The 15,345-nt window shown below is 39.3% G+C and overlaps 1 protein-coding gene and 1 pseudogene across 1 annotated transcript; one reads left to right on the top strand and one right to left on the bottom strand.

Moving 5' to 3' along the window:
* Positions 1-50: 50 nt before the first annotated feature.
* LOC129366402 (sperm-associated antigen 8-like) lies at positions 51-2,219 on the bottom strand. The gene is made up of 5 exons (XM_055040222.1): positions 2,146-2,219; positions 1,966-2,011; positions 1,036-1,153; positions 854-916; positions 51-229 (listed from the first exon to the last, which is right to left on the bottom strand). Exons 2-5 carry the CDS (start codon positions 1,971-1,973, stop codon positions 134-136), a joined length of 285 nt encoding a protein of 94 aa, XP_054896197.1. The 5' UTR covers positions 1,974-2,011; positions 2,146-2,219; the 3' UTR covers positions 51-133.
* Positions 2,220-9,216: 6,997 nt separating this feature from the next.
* LOC129366567 (pro-MCH-like) lies at positions 9,217-9,712 on the top strand (annotated as a pseudogene).
* Positions 9,713-15,345: the final 5,633 nt, after the last annotated feature.

Here is a 15,345-nt window from a genome sequence, read left to right as displayed (position 1 = left end):
TTAGTTGTGAATTTTCCAGTTTTTGCTTTAACGAGGCTGCAGCCCTTAGGAAAATAAACCCAAACCAGACGGGTTTTATTAGCTATCGGCGCACCTGGTGGACAGGTGAGGAACTGCAGGAGGAGCTCAGGCGTCACGGCTCCTCGTCATCCAGCCGGTCCTGGATCCTGGTGCTGAACAGAGACGACTTCTTGAAAGGATCGTTGGGGTTCTTGATGGCCGACACGCGCTGCCCACCATAACAAACGAAAACAGAGCAAAGGTTAAATAAGATGAAGATTCTAATTAATTCAACACTGAAAATCCTAAGATTTAAATTCAGATGATATTCTCATATAAACTGTTATTAGCCACTTTCACCAGTTTTTAAGAATAGAACAATAAAAGTCACATATGCTGTTTGGAGAATGGGATAGAAATTAAAATAAAAACATTAAAATTGTTGGACTTTTGAAACTTCAAAATTAATCTAAAATTTTTCTTGCAAATTTCCAACTTTTGGAGCTGAAATTTCTGTGAAATTTCTTAAATTAATTTCATTCTGAAAGTTTTTCTTGAGATTTTAGATTCATGTCATAATTTCTGACATTTTGGCCTTTTATTCTGTCTAATTTCCGCTGTAAGTAGTTTTAATGTCCTTATATTGTTTATAAGTTAGGAACCAGGCGAGAGCTAGTTTTTTTAGCAATCGCTTTCCAAGATGGCTGCCAGTGGTTCAGAGAAATGCTGCGTCACATGGAAACTGTGACCCAAAATGAAAACCGGTTTGACCCCCGGCTGAAGCCAGTCGCTCTCAGTTCATGCTTATTTATTACTGAGCTATAAAAACATGTGAATGTGATCAAACCCACACCTGGATCTGCTGGTAGTTGTCGCTCCAGAACGTGATGGCCTCCTCGTTTCTGTAGTCGTGATCCTGAAAGCGAGAGGAGAGATGAGAGAATGGTTCTGGTTCCTCTGGTTTAATGGGAGCTAACTGGTCTCAGCAGGAAGTCCACCACAGGTCAGGCAGTTTGGAGCAGAAGCTTCACGAACCGTCGACGGTTTCGCTTTGCTGGGGACGAATCCTGGAGCGCAGAAATGCCTCTGATGTGTGGTCCCGTACTCCGGTAGATACTCTCCTACTGGCTTCAGCTCGGCCAGAATCTTCTGTCTGTGGAGGCAGGAGGGGATCCGGTCAGAGGGGATCCGTCAGAGGGGATCCAGTCAGAGGGGATCCAGTCAGAGGGGATCCAGTCAGAGGGGATCCGTCAGAGGGAGGCCATTAAAATAAAACGGTTCAACTGAAACAAACCAGGTTCACATTTAAAAAGAATAAAGAATCTGGCTTTAGTTTTGTCTCTTCTTCACTGGAGTTTACTGGAAAGACTTGCTCACGTTTTCTTGCTAAATTTGGGTCAAATCTGGATCAGACTAAACTTTTATCACTGACAGGTTCAGGTTCTGACTTTTGTAGCCCAGAATCTCTCATGAAATGAACAAAAACATGTCGTTTATCCTCCAACATGCAGCAGCATTTACTTTTTTTTTGCACCTTTTCTTTTTGGACCGAAAACTGCATTCTGTTTACTCAAGTTCTGTTTTTATTAAAATGTTTTTATAACCTAAACATCCAAAGATAATGTATTTAAATGAGTAAATATTCCTCTCTGCATGTTTAACTCAACATCCAGAAACCCTGAGGTGAATCAGCAGCACTTAGACAAGAAAGGAAATTGAAGATACGGCTTCAAAAGCTTTTCTGCGATGTCATCAGATTCAAAGCTTTTTATTCCCTCTAAGCTCTAAAATGCAGCAGGACATTCATTTCTATGGGGGAGCCCTTCATCAAAAGACTGGGCCCATGTAAAATAACACCATAAAGTCTGATTTAACCCAGACGGGTAAATATTACCCCATTTCCCCTGCAACGCTTTCCAGAAATGACATTTTCCTCTCCAGGATCAAAAGCGTTGTGTGACTCACCGCATCATCTGGGATAAATGATTCTCCAGCAGCTCCTTCCTGACGCCTGCGCCACCAAATAAAACACAAACCAACTCAGAGAGCACAGGAAACACAGTAAATAAATAGAAGACAGTCGTCAGCGTAAGTGTGTGAACGCTGGAATGTGATTCTCTAATTAAGGAACATGGAGGCGCTGACCTTTGACCCTCACTCCCGGACTCTTCGGAGGGACGTAAGAAGCACCGAACAGATAAAGTCTCCATTTTGCACCCTCGGTTTATGGTGAGCCCGTCGTGTCCGCTCAGCCGGATGCTCTTCTTCTTGTCGTCGATGTTGAGAGCAGCCACTGCTCTCTGGAAGACGGCAGGAAGTCAGAGACAAACGGAAACTTTAGCATAAATTAAAGTAGGGCTGGACGATATGCTTCATACAAATAATTATTGATCCAGTTCTTTCTAAATATCTGAAATATGGCCAGATTTGTGGCATAAACTTGTTTTATTTACAATTTACAATTCCAGTTCCAGTTGAATGGTGTTAAAGGTCCAACAGAAAACTAACAATCCCTCTACAGTACTGATCTGCAGTTTGTTAAAACCATTTTAATTTACCAAAGATCCATGGCAACCAGGTATTGTTTATATAATCAGGAACAGCTGATTAGTATCAATAACACCTGAACAACCCCAAGAAATCCCAGCCATAAAACATACCTTTAATTAAATCCTTTCAAGGTTTTTTATTGCTCTGATATAATATTCTAGTCCTAAATATTGAGTTTTAATTTGCTGCAAACAGATAATTATGACACATAACAGAAATAAGCCTTTGTGTTATAAGTTTATAATATTTAGTTAAAGGCTGGAGTTACTAAAATGTTTAACTTTGATTATTGAATGGGTCTGTTGGTTTATTAGACTATTAAAATGAACGTAATGCCAATTCAGTAAATTAGAAAGCTGTTAATTTATTAAAGTACATAATGTATAGACTAATTACACATGGCTGATGTGTTCAAGCCTTTATCTCTGTAAATTAAGATGATTTCCTGAGAAAGCCAATGAAAACACATTGTTTTAACATAATAACATTACATCAGACCAATATATTTAATAACAGAGATGTGGGATTAATAAATATACCTCGTTAAATGTATATTTTTCACGTCTATTTTAAGCCCATTTTCGGCTCGTGTCCGCCATGTTTACTCCAGCAGTTAGCCGCTGTCATCCCCACCAGTTCTCATTTCCGGGGTTATTTTCCTCCACCAGCGGCTCATCCAGCTCACCTCCTCCACCCAGTTGTCCTTCAGGGTCCCCCTGGGCTGGGTCTCCTCGGCGTCCGGCTCCTCGGCCATGGGGACACAAAATCAGCTGCTAACTCAGAAGCGAAACAACTCAAGTTTTTCCTCGGACTGCTCCGTTTGGACGTCTCCCATGGCAACGGGCAGCGCCTCCCGGAAGTGTTGTGTATGCTAGGCTACGTTAGCTCGTTGTTAGCTCGTTGTTAGCTCGTTGTTTGTGAACAGAACTGAGGAAATACTCACAGAACCACTGCAGAGAGGAAGGAGTCCACAGAGCATTCTGGTAGAAAACACTTCCTATAAAATGAGGTGCAGGCATGACGTAACTCCTGTCATGACACGAAGGAGTCTCCGTGAATGTTTGCATTAAAAAGTGTCATTTTTAATGCAAAGCTGTGTTGAAAGTCACATCAAATTTCCATTAAAAAGTGTCAAACTTTGCATTATTTGGTAAATACTGACACTTAAAGCAACGTTACCAGAACTTGTCCATTTAAAGTGTCATAATTCACCAAATGACACTTCATGACAACAAATATATGACTGCTGTCATTAATGTTAAATACAATGTAGTTAATGCTAAATAATACTAGTGCTTTGGTATTAGCTTTTGTGAAATACCACGTTGGTGTATTGCATTAGCATTAGCTAAATGCTATGGTTTTAGCATTGTGCTAAATACCATGTTGGTGTAGCTTGTTAGTAGTATTAGCTTCTGTGAAATACTCTAGTGTTTAGTATTAGCATTGTGCTAAATACCATGTTGGTGTAGCTTATTGGTAGTTTTAGCTTCTGTGAAATACTCTAGTGTTTTAGTATTAGCATTCTGCTAAATACCATGTTAGTGGAGTACCGCCTTAGCATTAGTTTCCACTAAATACTGTGTTGTTTGTGTAGCACTTAGCATTGGTGGAGCTAATGTTTATGATAAGTGGTTCAGGTTTAGCATGGCTAACATTGAATTAGCAGCACCCATCACTACAAAATCCTGTATTTCTTCACAAATAATGCAATATACCTCAAATATATTTATTTAATTGGCGCCATATGTGAGAAAATGTTGCATTAGCTAAAATTGCATATAGATAAACCAAATTTGTGTTTGTTGATTAATTTGTGATTTTATATGTACATTAGTAAAGATTATTAGCTGTCTTAGAAAAAAAACAAAACCAAAACAACCTAAATAATCTGATTTTGCCTGATTATAATAATATTTGGGTGGATTTCACTGACTGTCTTCAGGTCTGATTTCTACCACCTACAACTGAGACGCCTGAAGCAAAACATCACTGTTGTTCTCTAAAAGGTAAATTCATTTTACATCCAAGTCAAGAAACATCACCACCTTACAACCTCCTTCCTATTTCTCAGGCAGCCCTGATGAATCACTGTGTTTATTTATTTATTTATTCATATCAGCCCAAACCCGGCTAAATATATCACTCTGTGCCGGTTACTGTGGAAATAAAGCACAGAAACAAACCTCTGTTGCTGAGAAACAGCGAGTAGACCTTTGCCTGTGGCGGTCGGTCGGTCGCCAGCAGCTCTGCAGGCAGCGTGGCTGAAACAGAGTCAGGCTGTGAGGATGTCAGGAGCTGGACTGAAACACGACCGTCTCTTTCACAGCGACGGGGGATTATTCCAGCTGGAAGTGACAACATATCCTGGAATTAAAATGGAGCCAAATGTAGCAACACTTTGGAGCTTTAGGAGGTTCTAAAAGCTGCAGCATGTAACTTTTATAAAAATTATTCTTTTGCCTGTTTGTTGAATAATCTGTAAAAAAAAAAAAAAATCTCCTTTGCCTTTTCCCTTTAACTAGAAACAACCAATCAGAGCCAGCGGTCTGGTCTTAGCGCTGTCAATCACAGTCCCATCTTTACCTTCCTCTTTGTTGCTGCAGCGAGCAAAACATGTCGTGAATGCTAAGGCTAGTTAGCATAACCACTGATGACAGCACTTAAACAGTTTTCCTGTATCAGTGAGTTGTTTAGTAGTCAGTACAGTGTTTATTGACAGCGCTAAGACCCTCCTCCTCCTGGCTCTGATTGGATGTTTTGTCTGATTGGGCCAACCAATCAGAGTCAAGCTTACCAGTGAAATAAGGAAGAAGAGAAAGCAGAAATTTAATTACGATACTGGACAAAAGAAGAAGAAAGGGGGCGGAGCTAAAAGATCAAATCTAGAATAATTAAGACAGGAAGAGTTAAGTTTCAGCAGACAGGAGCTTTAAACACATTTTGTCAAACTATAGAAATATTTATAAAACAGGATTAGGGACACTGAAAAGAAAATATTTGACGTCTCAGAATTCAAACATTTTTTAGATTAAAGTTTTTGAAATTAGAGTCAGAATTTCATATTTATGTGCTGGAATAAGAAACGATCCACAGTTTTTCCTCCTCAATATAAACCTGACATTAAACTCTATCTTAGGTTCTGGTTGACCTTTATTATGCCGTTATTTTCCCTTATTTTTAAATTGAAATAATGACACGGTTCCGTCTGGGCCCGGCTGGTTCTGGTCAAACGTCCGGTCAGGCGGTTGAGCTGTGAGGCGTTCAGGGTCGCCTCACCGCCGTCATCACACGCAGCCTCTGTCATCGTCTCCTTCAGAACCGCACAGCTGTTACTTCAGAACCGCTCCTTCAGAACCGCTCGGATGTTGACTGGCCGTTGCTGCAGCGACCAGTATCCCTGCAGAGGGATAAATCGGCGCCACCACTTTGTCCAGAGTCACTTCCTCTTTGGCCAAATTACTGAGACGTTTCAGCTTTCATCTTCACTTTCATCCTCCCATGTAGTCACAAACCGACCAGAACCGACCCGAACCGGACCCCCCCCTGGAGCCGGTGCAGCATTCATCTGTGTCACTTCGTTATCGGGTCCAAGGTGACGGAGAGGTCAGCCGGATCAGCTTCTCCTGTCCAAGTAAACAAGCAACAGGCAGCGACATTCTGAACTCTGCTCACAGGTTTATGCGTCACATGAAAAAGCGAAAAGGTTCTCCAGGAACTGAAAATGGAGAAGCTGCAGCTGCAAGAGCCAGAATAGAAACGGTGAAGACTGTCCCCTAACGGCGCCTTTCTGTCTGCAACCAGCAGGAGACAAAATCAAAGATCAACCTGCTTTATGGACGTGGAAATTAAATATTTATTTCTGTATAAATGGGAACTCGGCATGACGGAGGCTTTACTATAGATAGAAACAAAGAAAGTAAGCTACTGCCAAAAATCTCAGACATTTTTGTGGTTTTGTTCTGGGAAATTTCTCAGATTAATCTCAAAATTTCAGTTTCAAGTCAAAAATGTGCTTAAGAAAACAGTAAAAAATGAAGAGATTAATCTAAGAAAATGAGTTTACAAAGAAAAGGACTTCTGTGAGTTAAAAAAGTTGAAAATTTGCTAGAAAAACTCAGAAATTTTAAAGAATCAAACATTTTGAAAAATTCTCTGATGCTTTTACATTCATGTCAAAAATGTGCAAGAAAAAAAAAGTCAGAAATATTTTAATTTTTCTTTTCATTTTTGAGTAAATTTTTTTTTTTTACTTTTCCTTGTTTATTCTAGAATATTTTCATATTTCTTGTAAATATTTTCCTGATTTCTTCTATCTCCATGGCCCTAACTCGCTGTCGTAAGGGTTTATTTTAATTTAAAGTCATGTAAAGACGTCATTTTGCCACAATCTGCAAATATTCTCTGGATGAAAACTGCAACAGGATTAAGATGTTTATATAAAACTGTTCATTTAATTACGATTAATGACGATTATTGACAAAAAATGTAATAAGTTACAATCATCTGCTGCAACAAGATACATTCAGGTTTTTTTTTGTTTTAAAGCTCATAATGTGATCGACCCAAACAGCCAAACTGTCCAGACTGATCAGAACCAGAACGTCTCGTTCCTATTGGGTGACCATTTAATTCAGGCTGTGGCAGGAAAATCCTCAACCTGTCTGAGTGATTTCAGCCACTGAGCCCAAAGGAACACGTTCTCCAATCCAACATAATTTAATTTTCTCTCCAGGTGGAATTACGCCGGAGCGTCGGCCTTGTGGCGTTCAGGTTGGCACCCAGACTCAGAGACTTTGAGCTTGGGCTGCAGTTTGGGGCGCATTAACATGTTGCCTTTAGAAAAACCTCAGTCTCCAGTAACTAATTGCCTGAGAAACACGTCGACCTTTTGCTGACAGCCGAGGGCAAACATGGAGAAACGTTTCAGCAAGAATGAGGGGAAAGTTATCGGTTCGTTTATTAACACAGATGGAGAAACTGTGAAGGAAAACAGGTTCAGATTTATTTCTGCTACACAAATAATCCAAGATAAAACAAGCTATATAAATATATATATATAGTTGCAGCGCTGTAAAAGTTACTTTAACCTTTACATTTTAAGATAAATATCTGTAGGAATATCTTTTAATATTCCTGTAAAACATTTGAGCCACATTTAGTTGTGTTTATCTTCTACACCACGTGTATCAAACTGGAGGCCCGTGGGCCAAATCTGGCCCACTGTAGCTTTTTATGTGGCCCTTTAGACTCCAAATGACATCAGAATTTCCTCCAGTTTCTCACAAATAAGCAAAATTTACACAAAGTCAACAAATCTCCACATTTTCTTTCTGGTTTCACTAAATAAATTCTCAAAATTGGTCAATAATTATTGAGTTTAATTGATTGTTGCTTCAGCCTCACTTGATGTCAAGTCTTAGCGAGGAATAAAAAGTCACATTTAGCATCATATATTAGTACAAATATAGTAAAAGTTTCTTACAAACATTTCTAAATCTGCAATTTTGATTGCAAAAAATAATCACAAAATTCTGGAGGAATATCTATTTACTGATATTTTAACAGCTTAATTGGTTTTATCAGGACATTCTGAGACAACCGGCCCTTCAAGAACATTTAGATATTTGACATGAATGCTCTGTTTTACTCTTTAAGTCAAATACATTAAGCAAGTTTTAGATTTTAATGTTGAAGTAAAAGATAAACTTACAATAGTGAGCTGTGTTTATGTTTTATTAATTTTTAAAGAGTTGAATAAATTACAGTTATTACTTTAAAAAGCTGAAAGGAGAAAGAGTTGGAAATATTTCCCAGGAAACAGGACGGCAGACTTGTTGTATTTTGGGATAAATAATATTAATTATACAAAAATATTGAATAATAATGATCTAGATAAAAAAAAATAGAAAATAATTCAACATATTGGCCTTTCTTTGAATATTTTATATAATAAATTACAACTTATAGCCAATGTTTGACAACACACAATTAAATAATGCATGTTTGGTTAGTTAAGTGTATTTGACATTTTTTAGTTTTATCCTCGGATGATTTTGACCAGCATTAAAAATGTTTAGACATCCAACAGACTCTGGAGGACAAACACAAATTAAAGGTTTAATAGTTTATATTTGACTATCAAAGCTTTTTAACGAACATTTCCTCTACAACTACATGGATGTAGAAACAGATTCCAGTTTCTCGACTCGTTGACACGTCAACAGATCTGCTGCTGAAGGACTCGAACACGTCAACACGTTTGTTTGCTCTTCCTGTCATTAAGCTTTGGCTCTAAATCCCCTCTTGACAGTTTCTGCAACAAAGCTTTGGGAAAACTGGTTCTTGGTGAAGTATCGACCGCCACAAGCGCATCAGGCGGTTCGTCCGTCCCTGTTGTTTTAAAGGGCGGCCATTTGGATTAAGACCTTCCACGTTTTCATGTTGAAGTGTCTAGAAGGAGCCAACACACCAGAGGTTTTAATCAACTCCCCTCCACTTCATCTCCACCCAACCGTTCTCTTTCCGGACAAACAAAGAACGACGACGTGGCCGGGTTTCTGAAACCGTATAAAAGGCGACGGATGTCCAAAGTCCAAACCAGAGCAGAGAGACTTCCGAAGAAAATCCATCTCCTCCAGTAAAACGCCGTCGACCGGTCAGAAGATGAGGCGATCCCTTTTGTCCATCACTTTTGCTGCTGCCCTCTTTCAACTGCAACGCGATTCCCATGGGAAAGACTGAAGACGGGTCGTTGGAGCAAGACGTCTTCACCTCCATCCTAAACGACGAGGCGACGGCGGCGGCCCGGGAGACGCGGACCTGGCCTCGGTGGCCAGAGCGCGGGCGGCCAAGGTGATCGTCATCGCCGCCGACCCGACGATCTGGAGGGACCTGAAGGTTCTGCAGAACGGGATGTCCTTCTACAAGCGGAGGGCCGACGACCAGGCGGGCGACCACGGAGACGGCGGCCAGCAGCTGAGCATCCCCATTCTGAGGAGGGACAACATGAGGTGCATGGTGGGACGGGTGTACCGGCCCTGCTGGGAAGTCTAGGACTCTTTGTTCTGCTGCATAAGGCGACCAGATGGAGGAAAGCAAAAAGAAAGAAGTCACTTCCTGTCTCAAGAAATGTGTCTCTGAGTGTTGAAATCACTGCAGATCTGTGAATAAATAATATTCAGTTCTGCTTTGTGTCTGCTGTTTTCTTAAAGGTGGCATTTTATGCAGGTTAGGATCAGACTATGTGGAATACAAAGCATGTTCACTGCATTTTTTTAACACAATTATTATTGTATAACGAGATTTTGGTGCCTATTATGAGATGCTTTAGAGCCTTTGTCATTTTAAATCTCAAAAAGCCGTTGCTGGCCATATAGCCCAACTCAACGTTTATTGTCAAATGTGAAAATGGCTGCAAACCGTTGCTCAACTATACAACCATGCATCTTTAAAAAGCAGAAGTGGAACTCCTGCACAGCCAACAAAAATACAGCATGTGGTTTCTAGACGGTAAGTCAACAACTAAACACTTTGTCTTTTCCAAAGTGTTTTGGAAAAGACAAAACACTTTGCGCTTATACATGCGCTTATACAGCGCATGTGGAGGGAAAACCAGCTGACCAAACCTGCTGGAACTCTGCTTAGGTTGCTAAGTAATGTGCAGAAGTCTGGTGGGGTTGAAAGGTAACAGCACATTAGCTGTTTTTATATGTTTCCAAAGCTTTGCTGATATTCCACAAGTGTTGAAAAAAACACAATTTTACAATTGTGCCAGTTTGATTAAATGAGAAACACATTTAAAATCACACGTGAATAAGTTTAACTCTACAAGTCATTAAAAACGCGCCGCACCATCATCCTCCAACCACTTCTGTTGTCTTATTTGTTGTTTCCGACAGTAGTAACATACAGTTGTTGATCACATGATGCAAAAAAGTCTTTCAATTGCAGTTTCACTTCATTCTAGCAATAAAGGTTTATTTCAAATTTGTCTTGCATCCATTGAACCAAAGTATTTTTATAATACCGATTTGTGCCGGTTTTTGGTCAATGGAAACATGGTGTTAAATTTACCCATCATTCATGTCATTTTTAAATGTAAAAACAGATCTAGAGAAGAAATTTGTCCCGAAAACCAAAACAAACAATCGGCTAAGAAACCCAAAGATAAAGAGTTTAAAGGAACTGTAAAGTGCTTAAGGATCTCGTTGTTGTTGTTCTTGAGTCGCTCCATTGTTCTGACAGTTCTGACTAACGCGGCACTCATCAGATCAGCTGACGACACTTTTAAATCGGATCCTGTTCAAGTTGTGTCTGTGCAGCAGCAGCTGCTCCATCTTGGCCCCTGGATTCCTCCCTGGAGGTTTTACTGGCTCTGATTCAACCAAACATCTGGGAACAGAAGCTTTGATTTCGCCGACTTGCTGCTTGGCTAACTTCTAAAATCACAGTCAGATTTTCACAAAGGTTTTCCACGTCAAATCCTGCCTACAAAAAACTACGATTTCTTGACGGCTCGCTGTTTCGGGAAAGTCTTAAGGAATCAATTAGGTATTAGTTTCCAAAAGCGAATCGTCTAATGTGATAATGATTCCCTGTTGTTGTTCAGGTGTTTGCAATGAATCCTGCACATCTGTGTGACGGAGCATTTGGGTCAATGTGCACAGAAAAGAAAGACAGAAAATGTTTAATTTATTTTCAAGACAACCTTGGAAATTCAGAATTTCAAAAGTAAAAATTTGCTCAAAAAAACTTTTTACTTTTGAAATAATAAGAGTTTTAAAAGTTTACATTTGAAAATGTTCAAATTTTGTAGCTCAGAATTTTCCTTTTTTATATTTTTAGAAAATTTCTGAGATTAAGAATTTCTGAGGTTTTGTTGCAAATTTTCAACTTTAGAAATTCAGAAAATCTTCAAAGGTCTTTTTTTTAACTTCAGAAACTCAAAATAAAATTTTTTTTCCTAGAAAATTTTGAGATTTATCTCAAAATTTTTAATTTTTTTTCTTACAAATTTTCTAATTTTGAAGCTGAGAAATTTTTCAAAAGTAAAACATTTTCTTACATGTTTTTGGTTCAAAATCTTCTACATACACACACATAGCAGTTCATATAAATAATTTCTAATATATAAAAATAGATATTTCTTTGTGTTTCATTGGATTGTAAATTAAATGTCATAAATAAAGAGGACAAAGGTAGGAAATTATTCATTATGACTTTCTTAGAGGTGTTTAAAATTATTTTTTAATTAATCATGTCCTCAAGTGAAAAAGTTAAAGCTATTATAGTAATATATAAAGACAGATTGTGTTTAAATTTAGATCTTTCGACGTTATTAGTGAAAACATTTTTCCTTTAGTTGGTGAAACTTTGTAGTCATTTAGTAGGAATGGAAAAACTGTTGAACATTCAGGCTGAGCCTTCAGAAACGTTTCTTCTGGGAATTTCTGCACCTTTCACTATTTACTACAAGCGTCTGGTTGGAAAAACAATTACAGTTAAAACAGTGGCAGATATCCACAATGTGAAAAATTTAATTCTGGGCCGTAATTACCAACACTGTGGTTTTTTATTACTGTCTGACAACATGAGAAAAAAATTTATGACATAAAACTCCTGCAGCTCACAACCGACTTAATGACAACCTTTTGGTTTTCAGGTTGTGGGAAGAAGTTTAAATTGACGGACGTTGTGCTGTTTGTCTCGACGTCGCAACGCCGTGACGTGATTGGTGGATTTCTGTCAGAGATTGAAATATTTCCACAGGAATTTGAAGCATTTTCATAAAACTCTGATCCCAGGAGGATAATCTGTAATAACTCTCTGGTCCCTGCAGGTTGTTTCTGCTCCACTTTAAGGTCAGTTATTAAAATTATTCTCTCCTTTGATGGGCGAACAACATCCTAAAGTTGTTACCATCTGAACGAGTTCGTTCACCTTTTTACTTGCAGTTAAAAGTTCATTTCTAACAGATTGTGACAGTTTTATGACACTGTGAACACTTTGTGTCCACAGGTTGAAATGCCAAATCTTTTTACCAAAAGGTTTGCCCTTTACATGGGAAACCTTTTGGCATTTCCACACATCTTAACACAATTCAGATAAATGCGTTTCTCTCTCACTGCATTGAGTCAAACAAACCAAACCGTTTGAAAGTCTGTTCCCCTCCTCGCCTGTGGGGGGCGCTGCACCAAGAAACACTGCAGGAAACGACACAAGAAATCTCCACAGAACACAACTTTCTTCTTCACAAAATGTAGGTCAGGAGAATATGACACACAAAGTGTTTCATATTAGTCAATATTAATAATTATTTATTAGTTTTTTTGTTAATTTTGCTCTATTATCTCCCTTTGATAAGCTGAAAAATAAAATGCAGACTTGGGGAAATTACATTTTTTTACATCCCAGAGCAAAAACCTTCAGTATTTCTCAGGAGAAATCCACAGAAACTAAAGTCTAAGGGTTGAAAATCCAAATATTTAAACAAACTACACAACAACATGGCAATTCATTCTTTTTTTAATAATAAAAAGGTGAAAATAAGTAAAAACGTTCAGGTTTTTCATGCATTCATTGTCCACAACTCTCAAGAACATATTGCACTTTAAATATTGTAATATCCCATGTTTTACACCTTCATCATACAACTTCCTCACATGCCAGCTCACAAAGTGACAGCGAGTTCCCTGTTGATGCCTGGAGAGACTGAAACGGCTGAATCAGAGAAAAGGAAGCGAACAGATGACGTCTAATTATAGCAGAAAAAAGAAAAAAAATCTGTCCTCTGTGTGTGGTTTCTTCACGTTTACGTTTGCTCAACATGGCTCGTTTTGCACGGCTTACAATAAACGGGTTTGCCCTCAGTGGGGCAGATTGAGAGGGGGAAAAAAAACAACATATGGAAGCCATTTTTGACAGAGTGATTACTCTGTCTGGCCTGTCAAGATAACCGTCTCTGCAGAGGTTTTGTACGCTGCAGCAACTTTATTTTGTTATTCTGCTAAAATGAGTTAAATAGTTCCCTATTTTAAAAAGTAATGTGAAATATTAACTGTAGGATTTGATGCCTTATGACAGAAATGCTTAAGAGCTTGGATTTATTTAGTTAACTTGTGCAGCATGAGTTCACCGCTGACCCCGGTATTTTCTGGATGTTATTTCACCATGGAAACAGAAAACAACTACTTACGTCTCCTCACAGAATCAAATGAAATAAGAGAGCGTTGCACATTGCTGGAGGGTCTGCTTTTATGAACAACCAGTCCAAAATATTTCCAAACCTGATCCATTCCCTGTTTGGTTTTCATGCCACAAAGCATAACAACAAAGACCCTCATTATGCCTTAATCTCCATGATCTCAGATAAAAAAAAATACATTTCTGGAAATAATTAAGATCCTCTTCAAATGTGATTCTCTGTGATGTAGTTGGTTGGTGATGCAGCCAAGTCGCGGCGCTCAACAATGGGCCATTTGAGCCGGGCACGGTGGAAAACTGCAGTCATGGTTGGGCTTATTGATCCCTGAAGACGAGGTTGACTTCCTTCGTCCTGGATGGGAGCAAGCAGGACGGGAAGAGGTCAGACATTTGCCAGAAGAGCTGCGGTCCAGGAAGGTCCCCAGGGTCCAGCAGGAAGTGAGTCATGGATCAAACGTTGGAGGTCTCCACATGAACCGCTCCAAGTGTCAGGACCTCCACACATGATTTCTCAATAAATGTAAAAAAAATCTGACTTTCATGAAAGAATCTTACCCAAAATGTTCTTACTTTATTTTAAAAAAATACCCACTTATGATCTAAATTAATGTCTTTTCTTTGATGGATTTCGTAGAGCAGAGGAATCAAACCGATAAAATACAAATAAACTCTGCTTCTCACAGTTAGAAATATTATTTTCACTTCCTTTTGGTATCTGGAAGCTACGCTACGTTACACTGGCGCTGCGCCGTTACCTAGCAACTCCCGCCAAGCCCGGCCTGTCGCCTAGCAACCCAGTCAGAGCTCCAGCATTGAGTTGAGGGGGCGTGGCTAAGCAACATTGCGTTGAGGGGGCGTGGCTAAGCAACATTGAGTTGAGGGGGCTGTTATTCAGCTCCCAAGTGTGGAGCTGAATAACAGCTTGTTGCTGTTAAGCCGGGATTACGTTTGGCAAAGAACGGCACAGACTTTCATCTCTGCAGAAACCCTCAGCCTCAGATGCAACAAATCCACTTTCTTATCCAGTGAATGGACACCGGCCAGAAAGACAGTTGGAAATGGTGGCTTCCAAGGCATCAGCTAGATTTCCCCTTTTTCTGTTTTCGGGCACCATTTGACCGTTGGTCCTCGCACCCTGCCGTGCCAGTCCATTGTCCTCAAGAGCCGCTGTCTCCCAAGTGTGGACTTCAGCCTTGGTGATATATTACCAGCTGAACTGTCTCCAGTGGCCATCAGCTTCAGCTGTAAAGTTTGTTTTTATTCAAACTTCAGCAGTTTTCTAGTTGTCCTTCTGAGGTAGCGACATCAATTTGTGACATCACGCAATTTGATGTCACAAAGAGTGATGCACCCTTTTTGGAATGAGAATGCATCACTTCTGAATCTACGGGTCATAGCTATTGCAGCAGTTGGAGAGAGAGCACAAGTATTGTACTCATCGCACTGACAAGCAAATAGTCCATTTTCTGATCAATTTTCAGATTTTTTTAGAGAAAGAATTAAAAATGAATAAGACCAGCAAGAAAAACAAGTCTTTTGATTAAAAGACAAAGAAATGCAACAAACCATAGCGAGACAGACGCAGCAGCT

This window comes from Poeciliopsis prolifica, unplaced genomic scaffold (genome assembly GCF_027474105.1).
Source record: "Poeciliopsis prolifica strain line A6 unplaced genomic scaffold, Auburn_PproV2 SCAFFOLD015, whole genome shotgun sequence".
NCBI lineage: Eukaryota > Metazoa > Chordata > Actinopteri > Cyprinodontiformes > Poeciliidae > Poeciliopsis > Poeciliopsis prolifica.
The sequence above is the reverse complement of the archived record's forward strand: the minus strand, read 5'-3'. Positions and strand labels throughout refer to the sequence as shown.

Bases quoted from the DNA above. Each gene is read 5' to 3' on its own strand.
- LOC129366402 (XM_055040222.1), bottom strand. The intron at 917-1,035 runs GTTCGTGAAGCT...TCTCGCTTTCAG, and splicing joins GCAAAGCGAAACCGTCGACG to GATCACGACTACAGAAACGA. The intron at 230-853 runs GTGTGGGTTTGA...TATGGTGGGCAG, and splicing joins ACAACTACCAGCAGATCCAG to CGCGTGTCGGCCATCAAGAA.